General features: G+C 57.4%; 1 protein-coding gene across 1 annotated transcript; it reads right to left on the bottom strand.

Annotated features, from left to right (window-relative positions):
- Positions 1–3,385: 3,385 nt before the first annotated feature.
- Positions 3,386–7,360, bottom strand: FOXC1 (forkhead box C1). The gene has a single exon (XM_033216040.1). It carries the CDS (start codon positions 6,815–6,817, stop codon positions 5,168–5,170), a length of 1,650 nt encoding a protein of 549 aa, XP_033071931.1. The 5' UTR covers positions 6,818–7,360; the 3' UTR covers positions 3,386–5,167.
- Between the last annotated feature and the right edge of the window lie 3,346 nt (positions 7,361–10,706).

Genomic DNA, 10,706 nt, shown 5'->3' with positions numbered 1-10,706 from the left:
GCAGGGAACATTTTGACTTTGTTATAAATGGAAATAGGAGATTTCAGAAAGTAGGTTTTCTGAAGCTGGCAGTTAGGACCCCATGGCAAATCTCAGTGGGTTTCTCTTCCTGCCTAAGTGGACATTGTCGGAAGAAATGAAACTTCCCTGTCGGGAACTCTCCTGAGCTCCCCTCTCAGATTGGGGGGGAGACTCTGACACAGTCTTTTGGTCCCACACCCCAGTCTCTCTGCTTGGCTGAAGAATGGCTGCCCACACACAATCATATTCTGTCCTGCCTAGCTTTATGACTTGGTCACCATCAATCTTGTCCCTAACACGACATTTGTTTATGACGGGTGGGAAGGGCTAATGGCTTCATGAACTGTCCGTGAAATGCCTATAGTGGAGAAGGCCCCGCAATACCAGGCAGGCCCAAGGAGCAGGGGACTCGGAGCTAAGCTCTGAAGCAGACGGCCCTGGGGGCCCTCACAAATGAGAGCCCCTCTCACAGGCCTCTTAGAGGCGGGGCAGGGGTAGAGGTAAACTGTCACTCCAACTTGCCTTGCTTTGGGTGCCGCTAACAGCCTCAGAGAACACTGATGTGGGTGCCTGAGGCCTGATCAAGTATGGACACCTCTTGTCCCTCCCGGGCAATCTGTCCCAGCAGCCTCAACCTGCAGAGGGTTCAAAATCTCTTGGGTTTTGCACCATTAAGAATAAAAGTAATGACATTCCACCTTAAAAACGGAGACCCTTCCTGCTCTATGTCCTTTACTGGCCTATCAAAGTTAGGGAGAGCCCAATAGGACTATAAGGCACTCTTGTTTCCTGACCCTTGTTTCTGACCCGGCAGGAAACAGCCAGGAGCTTGCAGGCCACCAGCACAATCGAGCCTTATTCCTTTGCAAGCATCGATTATTAATGACACAAATTTTGTGGAATAATAAATTGTAAAACGCATGCTTGTTTGCACTCAGTCTGGTGAAGAAGGTCTGCTAACTACATAACCCTGGAGAATTCAGCACCAGTTCCTCCCACACATGCAACATGCCAAATGCAAGACTGCATATGGCATGTGGCATGCTGGCATTCATGTACTCATGGCATAATTTGCTATTAAAATAAATGTGCCAATTTCTACATAAAGGACAAAATACTTATTCTCCTAAAGCTTTTTACAGAGGCTATTTTAAAAATTAGCCGATCTCCCGCCATGGATCTGGATTGCCATCACAGGCTAATTTCAAAATGCACTGGCTATTAGTTAAAGTATCAAGGAGTTTTTCTTAGAATATTTCACAGGAAAATTATCCTTATTCCTAAAACAGTACAAACCAAACTTTCAAACCTCTAAGGAATAAGTCGTTCCACGTTAAATAAGGTTGGCAGAAGTTGGTTTTCTTAAATCGGATGTGAGAATCGAAAAGGTAATGTATTGATAGTAGGAGACATTCCATAGATGTGGCTTTTAAAATCCGAATAATGAGCAGAACTACTCTCCTTCCACTCAGCATAGCTTCTAAACTTAAACAGGCAACGAGTGCAGAAATGACTACGTCATGTATGTTTAACACAAACACCTTCTTAGACACATGTATGTTTCATGCCTAATTTTCAAACATTCGAATAGAAGAGGGTCAAGCAAGTTGCTAAGCAGCTTTCCTAGAGCACGCCTGTACACATCCTTGACCTGTGGGCCAGGGGCTCCTCGCCGACCGCAGAAACCGAAGCACCGCGCTTCACCCCATACCCGCGTCCTCTCCTGCAGCTGGGACTGCAGACCCGCAAGGAAGGACAGGGGCTGCCCGTGGCCCATTCCTAGGCAGGCCAGACATGGAAGGGCCCCCAGGCAGGAGCACGCCGACTCTTTCCTTCTCCCAGGTCACCCCAGCAGCTGGCTCCCGCCGCTGGGAACGGTACGGAAAGCCCGCCGAGCTCTGCAGGGCCGACCTGGGCCTAGGCCGGGGCTGACTGCGACCGCCACCTCCTCCGGGCTGCAAAGCCGAGGCCCAAGGAGAGTGGAGAGTCGCAGGCACGTGTGGGCTCCGAACACGCTGAGCCCGCCGCTCGCCCAAGGCCTTCTGGCGTCCTTGAGGCCGAGCGACTCTCCGCACGGCCACTGCCAAGTGATTGGTGGCCTCTGCAAACCTCACACACTGCACGAGGACGCAGCCCTGCCGGGGAGGCCGCCTGGGGCCGCAGCGCTGGCACTGGCAGGTCTGGCGCGGCCAGGCCTAGGCGGGTGGGCCGGGGATGGTCCTGCAAACGCGCAGCTGCGGGCCCCGCGCCTGGAGGCTGCGGGCCGGCGCGGGGCGAGCTGTCACCCGTGAGCAATCAAGTGCCTCTGACCTTTCCACCCCAGCTGCGCTCCTCAACACACGTGTGTCTTCACAACAAAGGCCAGCGAGGAGGAAATGAGAGCTCGGCGGGGCCCTGCAGCGCCAGCAGAGACGCGGGGTGACCGGGCGGGGGAGCGCCGCGGCCAGAGCCCCAGGGCGCTTGTCCGCGCTCGGCGCCCCCCGCCCGGTCCCCGTCCCCGGCACTCCGCGCCTGCCGCCCTCCCTCAGCGCGGTCTTCCTGGCACCCGGACCCAGCCTGCGATGAGCCCAGCTAAACCAACGGGAGTCTCCTTTGAATCTGTTTTCTCCAGCGACTAATTTCAGGAGGCGGCCGCGAGACCCGGGCTAATCTGGGGAGAGAGGCAGCGGGGCGGGGTGGGGAGAGGAAGGAGCTCCCAACGCAAACAGAAGCCGGCCCCGGGCCGCCGCGGGTAATTACAGCTAATTAGCTGGAGAGCGTTCCCGTCGCGAGCGGCGTCCAGGAGGCCGGCGTCGGGGCGGGCGCGACTCGGAAGGGACTGGGCCTCCGAGAAACGCCCCAGCCGGAAAGCCAAGCGTGGGCCGCGCGGGTCTCCACCCGCCAGCCCTACCCCAGCGTCCAACCAGACACGTCGAGAACGGTACCGTCTCCGGCGGCCGACCTGCTCGGCCTCCGGCTGGGCCAGCCCGCCCGTGGGGACAGGGCTGGGAGTCACCTGCTGCAGCTCCCCTTCCGGGCCTCGACACCCCACTCCGGCTCCGGGCCCTTTGTCCGCAAGTCCCAGCTCCTCGCTCGCTCCCCAAAGTGGAGCAATCCACCAAACTCCTGATGACTGGCCTTGGAGTCTTCACCGTCACCCCCTCCCCTTCTCCTGCCCCGAAAGAGGCTGTAACCCGAGGAAGCTGGAGGCAGCCCCGGGACCTAGCGCCGCGACAGCCCAGAGAGATTGAAACGGGGCCGTGAGGCCCCCCCCAGCCGGCCTGCCCCAAAAAGACACCCGCGCCAGCGCCACTGCGATCTTCCCGGCGATTAGGTTACGACCCTGGGGGAGGGGACCGAGCGAATCACAGGCCACGTAGAGCAGTTTTTGACTGAAATTAAAGTGTATTTATTTGCAGCAATCCTTTAACAATGATCAAATTTTGACAACAAGCAACAGCAATTACTGCTTAAGTGTTGCCTCTAGATAGGAGCGGCAGATAGCAGGAAACTGTATTATCTCCAAAACAAACTGCAAGCCCCCCCACGCCTGTAATCAAATCGCCATCTCCCCAAAGTCTGATTGGCAGGGCAGATCACCCTAAGATAAGGAATTTATTACATTTCCTGGGTTATTTACAAAAGGGGGAGGGCCAATCCGGATTGTCCCCTAGGTTTAACTGTAAATTAACATTAAAAATTGGTTTAAAAAGAAACCACCCTAGACCAAAGTGTTCTGCTCCTCTCGCCTTCCTTCTTGTTATTGCTTTAAATCTTTTTCAAAAATAATTGTTCTACAAACATATTTTCTAAAATAGTTTCCCAAAGATTAAATATCCCTTTCCAACCCGCAGTATATTTTTAAAAAAGCAATCCTTCTATGGAATACATGAAGGATTGTAAATGGGGGAGAATTATATACATACATTTAAAAACTAGTTTATTTTTCCTTTTATAAAGGACTGAAATTAACAGGAAAAAATCTATTCAGCAACTGGCTCACAGGGATGTATAATTTGCATTGCAATTTTATATGGAATACACAGGCCAAATATTTGTGCATATCTGGCCGCACAGTCCCATCTCTCCGCACACAGGTATCACCGTGGTAAGACCGCGGCTGATTCATGGGCCTAAAATTTCCGAATCCTGGTCTGTCATTAGTGAGAAAACGTATTTGTTTATATGCCAACTCCAATCTGTTTAGAAAAATATCTTTTTACTAGCCTCAAAGCAAGCTGACTATATAGCACATTTTGCAGAAGATGCTGCAGGAGAATAATTATAAACAAAAAGACTTTCAGTAAAATTTGACACGGACTAGTCAGAGGGTTTCTCCATTTTTCAGAGATTTAGGTGGAGAATAGGTAACTTCTAGTGTTTTATCTCTGAAATCTTTTCTCGTAATAATTAAAGCTCTATTAAAGTATCCAGACATATAGGTCTCATTCAAACTGAATGGTAATTTATTAATAAACAATGAATATGTTCAACAAAAAGAAGGAAAAGAGGATAGAATAAGATTAATACAGTTTCCCTTTTTATAATGAGAAAAAAAGCACAATTTAAAGTTTCAGGCAATTTAACGTCAGGTTTTGGAAACACTTTCTGGCGTTTGGTCCACGACATCCAACTACAAATTAAAAATAAATTACTATGTTGCAATTTACATTTTAAAACAAGTCCATGAATAAAAAGAAAGCGACTTTCATAAACGGGGACTTTCCCCTACCTTCAACATAGGATAAAATAATATCTTACAGGTGAGAGGCAAGGAAGACGGCAAGAGAGGGGAGACGGGAGGAAGGGGAAGCAGGTCTCTGAAAAGCAAGAAGAAACTTACGTGTTATCTGGAGTAACACTGTCCTTTAATAAACCATGATTTTGCTGTCTCTGTACAAAACAGTTTACAGGTTTGCTTATTTAGATAAGGCAAAGTGGAGGTGGCTCTCAATTAATCTGTTAAGAAAATAGAGTTTTCTTCGTGCTGGTGCTGGTGAGCTGAATTTTTGGAGGGATATTCTGTTCGCTGGTGTGAATATTCTCAGGGTTTTGTTTTGTTTTGTTTTTTAATTGGTTTTTTTTTTTTTAGTTTCGATTTTGCCTTGATGGGTTCCTTTGGCTTTTCCTGCTTTGGGGTTCGATTCAGTTCGGCTGTGAGAGGGTGTCAAAACTTGCTACAGTCATAGACGAAAGCTCCGGACGTGCGGTACAGAGATTGGCTGGAAGGGAAGGCCATTTGACAGCTACTATTCCCGTTCACTGGAGAGTTGTTCAAGCCGATCCTCTGCGACTCGAACATCTCCCGCACCGAGTGGAAGTTCTGCTGCTGGCCCGGGTAGCCTGCGGCCGCCGCCGCCGCCGCCGCGCTCGCCAAGTGGCCCAGGTCTCCGCCTGCCTGGTTCAGGTACCACGAGGTGAGGCGGCCCTGGTGGGCCGCAGGGTGGTGGCCGGCCTCCTGGCCTCCCCCGCCGCCCCCGTGACTCAGGGACGACGAGCTGCTGCTGGTGACCGGAGGCAGAGAGTAGTCGGGCAGGGGGTCGTCCACGGCCGAGCCGCCTGCGCCCCCGGGCGCGCCCTGCAAGTGGCCCCCGCGCTCGCCGGCCGCGTACAGGCTCATGGCCTGCAGGTTGCAGTGGTAGGTCCCGGCGCCGCCCGCACCCCCCGCGCCCGCCGCGCCCCCGCCGCCGCCCGAGCTGCCCGCGCTGGAGCTCTGGCTGCAGGGGGAGCTGTAGAGGGAGCTCTGACCCGGAGAGTAGGCGCCGAGCGCCAGCGGGGGTGCGATCCCTGCGCGCGAGGACGCTGCAGCCGAGGCCAGAAGGCCGGAGCTGAGCTCCGCTGCTGCGCTCTGCGGCGACCCCCGCAGCGACGTCATGATGTTGTCCACGCTGAAGCCCTGGCTGTGGTGCGGCGGCGGAGGCGCGGAGGGCGCGGGCGGCGGCGGCGCAGAATCCGCACCGTCCAGGCTGAGCGGCCGCGCCGAAGGTAGGCTGCCCGGGGGGCTACTCCCGCTGGACAGGCTGCTGCTGCTGCTGTCGGGGCTCTCGATCTTGGGCACCGTGGCGGCGCTGCCGCTGCCCAGGGCGGCGGCCGGGGACAGGGGCTGGGGCGGCGAGGGGCACGTACCGTTCTCGGTCTTGATGTCCTGGATGCGCACGGGCGGCGGCTGCGGGCCGGGCGCGTTGCCGTCGGCCTGCTCGGGCGGCGCGGGCGGGGGCTGGCGGCCGGGCGGGGGCGGCTCCTTGAGATGCAGCCTGTCCTTCTCCTCCTTGTCCTTCACCGCGTCCTTCTTCTTGAAGCGCCGCCGCCGCCGCAGGAAGCTGCCGTTCTCGAACATGTTGTAGGAGTCCGGATCCAGCGTCCAGTAGCTGCCCTTGCCCGGCTTCTTGTCGTCGCGCGGCACCTTGACGAAGCACTCGTTGAGCGAGAGGTTGTGGCGGATGCTGTTCTGCCAGCCCTGCTTGTTGTCCCGGTAGAAGGGGAAGCGGTCCATGATGAACTGGTAGATGCCGTTCAGGGTGATCTTCTTGTCCGGGGCGTTCTGGATGGCCATGGTGATGAGCGCGATGTAGCTATAGGGCGGCTTCACCATGTCCTTGGGCTGCGGCTGTGGCGTGTAGGGCCCGTAGGCGCGGGCCATGCCGCCCGGGTACTGCTCGGCGTGCGCAGGGTGCGAGTACACGCTCATGGGAGCGGGCATGGCGGTGTAGCCGCCCCCGGCCGCCGCGGCCGCCGCGCGGTAGTAGCTCTGCTCGCCGCCGAGGTAGGGCACCACTCCCAGGGAGTTGGGGCTGGACACCGAGTAGCGCGCCTGCATGGCCCCCGCTCGCCGCCGCCCCGCGCCGCCCGCCGCCCCCCACCCTAGCTCGGGCCGGGCCGCGCCGCGCCGGCCGCCGAGTCCGAGTCTGGGCCCGGCCGAGCTGGTGCCGGCCCGCTGCGCTGTGCGTCCGGCTGCGCTGCCGCCTCTCCCGGCGCTCGCTGGGGCTGGGTCCTCCGGCGCCTCGGGCTACCTCGGGGCCCGCGCGGCCGCGAGGCGGGGTCGCTGCGAGGGGAGAAGGCCGGGCCGGGCCGCGGCAGACCGCCTTGCAGGAACTCGCGGCGCAGCTTCCAGGCGCAAACGGGGAAAAGCAGACAAAAAGAAAGAACAAGCAGGCGCCCTTCTCGCCACACTGCCTGCGCCTTCCAGGAGACTCTGCCCCGAGCTGCCGGCGAAGGCGGCCAAATAACCAGGGCGGGGGGGGCCGCGCGCCGGCCGCCTGCCCGGGCCCCGCGTCACCTTTTCTCGGTTTCTCGCGCGCCAACCGCTTAAGGAAGCATTGGGAAAACTTCTGAACTTTTGAGCATCCGTAACCCAGGCGAGGACTTTTTTACGCAGTTACACTTTTTTCCGGGCAGCGGGGCCCCGCCCCGCCAGCGGCGGCAGCCAATGGGAGGTGAGAACCGCCTCTGAATGAGCCGGAGGCCGAGCCCTGCCTGCCCGCTCCCGGAGGCCGGAGGACCGCGGGGCTGACCACACGCGCGCCGGCCGCCCTGGCCCGGGCCCCGGCCCTGCGCCCGCGCCGGCGCCCGGCCCGCCGTCGGTTCGCCCCCAGCAGTCCACCTGCCCGCCGCCGGCGCCCGGCAGACCTCCCACCCCGGGCCCTCCGGACTCACGCCCGCTCTTCGCGCAGACTTCCTGGGTCCTCCCGGGCCCCGTGCAGACCCTTCCTCCGTCCACCGCGCCCGAATGGCCCTGGCGTCTCCGCCCCGCCTCGCGCTGGCTCGCTCCATTCCTTCGCCCGCCCCGCCGACGCCAGCCCTGGGGTCGCCCCGGCCTCTCCTCCCCGCCGCCTCTCCTCTCCCGCAGCCCCTTCCCTCCCTTCTCCAACGTCAGTCTCACTCGGGTCTTTGACGTCTCCGGCTTTTCTCCACTTGGAGGTTCTCCTGTCCTGAACTCGGCTACAAAGGACATGATTCTGAGGGCTCGGTCGCAGCCAGGCCCTGTTCGCGGTGGGGAAGAAGATTCGTTGCCCATCTGGCCCCCTCCATGACCCCTCCCCAGTCGAAATTAAGGCAAGGGGTGCGGGGCCCTGCTGGGAGTTTCCGACGGCCGTTCACCCGCGAAGGCTGAGCCTGCCCCACTGCCGGCCGCCCTGCTTCTCTCCCCCCTCCCCGGGGGCCCTGGGCGGCCTGAGGGTGCGGGCGGCAAGGGCTGCCGGAGCACGGCTGCTTCCCCGCGCTCCCCTGCTCTCCCGCGAGGGTCCCGCCGCCTCGCCGCCCCCTCTGATTGCGTCAGGCGCATTTCGGCTCAGATGAGGGGTCAGGCTGCGGGCTCGGCGACATTAGCAGGTGTGATGACAAGAAACAAATAAATATGTCTAAGAGCTTAACGCTTCCCCAGGCCAGTCTCCATCTCCACATGCGCAGGGCTGCCGGCTCGCCGAGATAACGGGTGTGTCTGGGAGAAGGTACAGGATCGCACCTGGAGGGCGGTTCAGGGATTCTGGGGGGATACGCACGGAAGGGCCCCTGCTTCTTGTGCACAGGCCTGAGATTCGCCTTCGCTGGGTGGTTGGAGTGGGACAGGAAAAAGAGAAACGAGGGAAAGAAACGAAGGACCGGGAAAGAGCCAGGCCTCCCCCGCGACCCCGGCACGGCGATTCTGCATTTTAGCGACTTTAGGAGAGACCCTCCCGGAGGCTGAATCCTAAGTTGTTCACTAGAAGCTGGGGGAAGTGGCGAGTTCAGGAGACTGCGAAGAAGCGTGCGTGACGCATTTAACAGCTCCGCTCCCCGTGATTTCCGACCATCTATTAACTCCAAGGACATGTTCGGGGTCCCTTTTGTCTCCCCTGTTCGAATCCCGGCTTCCTCACGTTAGCAGGAAAATTCAAATTGCAGCTTCGGCTGTTACATGTGAAGGGTGCTGAGGTGTAGCAGGCGCATCTCCGTGTCACCTGAACATTTAACAATTACTGTTCCATAATGGACATTGACATCGAAGGAAAGAGGACCTGCCTCTTCTGGAATTAGCCTTTGGAGGAGGGAGGGTTGCCCCGAGGTTGCTCTGAATCCCGGGGCAGCTGCCTCCTGGCCTGCTGTGCGCCAGGGTCTCTGGAGACTCCTTTTCCAGGTGGTTTGCAGGCCAAGTCCCTGGTGCGTTGGAGAAGCACCAACAGGAGGCTCAGTATTTGCTGGTTGCCAAGGACCCTAGACAGGGGCGAAGGTGGTGGTGAAGCCCCACGACTTGAACCCTTAATTCGTGTTCAGCCCCCAGCCCGGCACCCTGAAGGTCTTATCAGAGCACTTGGTCGAGGCTTTAAGCAGTGCTCTGGCTTCAGCCTGGGGGAGATTTAAGTGGTCTCCCTGAACACCTCAACAAGTGGTGAATTCGGTCTTTAAGCTGCTTTTTGCACTGCTAGCGGTGCGCGGAGATGAACGCAGCGATTACGGATGCTTTGTTTTCCGAATGCGGGAAACGCCTTCGGCCCCGAGTTTTGCAACAGGCAATAGTGCCCCGCCGCCCCCTCCCCCACCAGCCAGTCGCCTCCTGCTCTTCCCTGCCTCCTCCCTCCATCGGCCCAGTGAAGTGTAAACAGCTTGTTATGTAAATTGCAAATCGAACTGCAGCGGTGTTCTCAGCTCTCTGTTTTGGGTATAAAAGTTGCCGTTGTGAAATTAGTATCTGGCACGCGAAAAAAAATGGAGGGATGTGGTTTTATCAAGATCAACTTTCCACTGGTTTAGCTCTGGATATTCTCCAAGAAAAGATAGTTGCATTTGTGTTTTATAAACTTACTCGGAAGCAAGCCTCCAGTAAGTGACTTGATTGTATTTCAAGCACTTATTTCATTTTTGTTGTTAGTGGTGGTGTTTGAACATTAACACGCAGACATGAAGTCTTTGGGGGAACAGGTTAAAGTTTTTATTTTCAGGTTACAGTTTTTGATGCCCCTTTCTGCTACTCCACGGGATACTTCAATCATCCTCTTCCGCACATCTCTTGACTCATTTGGCAAAAGAGCCCCCACAGGAACCCTTCCGCTTCTTTTCTGACACCTCACGTACTTGCAGCCTGAAGGCCCCGCAGGCGACAGCGGTAATGGATGTTTGGTGGAACCCTCCCTCGGCCCACACTCTGCCCCTCCCCAGCAGGCCGGGCAACAATTCCCAGGGCCCACCGAGGGGTGCTTAGCTCCGAGGAGGGGGAGTGACGTCACAGCGATGTTCAAAACAAAGTCTCCCCTGGCCCCACCAAAGAAAAGCACCAGGAAGGGGAATGTGGCGAGCACTCCAGGAAATGCTCGGATTGGGGACCAGGTGACACTGTAGGAATGTGTGTGCTGGGGGATGGGATGGTGCCCTAAATACGGGTCACCAGGAGCCAGAAGGCGCTCTCTTTCTTTTTCTTTTTCAAGTAAAGTAGAGGGAGTGGAGATTGGGATGGGGGCAGTCCGGAAAAATCACTCCGTAGGGGTGTGAGCTCGGCTCTTGTAGTGCGGATTGTCCCCGACACAGCCCAGTCACCTCTGTGGTGTGCCTAGACGCCCTCTCCCTTACCTTCCCGCTTGCTGGCTTCTCCATCCTCTGGGCTCTGGGTTCAGCCCTGAAAGCCGAACTGTGGGCTGGAGTGGGGAGGCGAGGGCAGGTAGGATACCAGCTTCAGGGGGAGCTCCACCCGGCCCAGGACCTGGGGGACAACAGAAAAGGCAGGCTTAGAACATGAG

Source organism: Trachypithecus francoisi, unplaced genomic scaffold, assembly GCF_009764315.1.
Source record: "Trachypithecus francoisi isolate TF-2019V2 unplaced genomic scaffold, Tfra_2.0 Lachesis_group10, whole genome shotgun sequence".
Lineage (NCBI taxonomy): Eukaryota > Metazoa > Chordata > Mammalia > Primates > Cercopithecidae > Trachypithecus > Trachypithecus francoisi.
Note: the sequence above shows the minus strand (reverse complement) of the source record. Positions and strands in the feature narration are given on the sequence as shown.

Coding starts and splice junctions, on each gene's coding strand:
- FOXC1 (XM_033216040.1), bottom strand. CDS start 6,817: ATGCAGGCGCGCTACTCGGTGTCCAGCCCCAACTCCCTGGGAGTGGTG.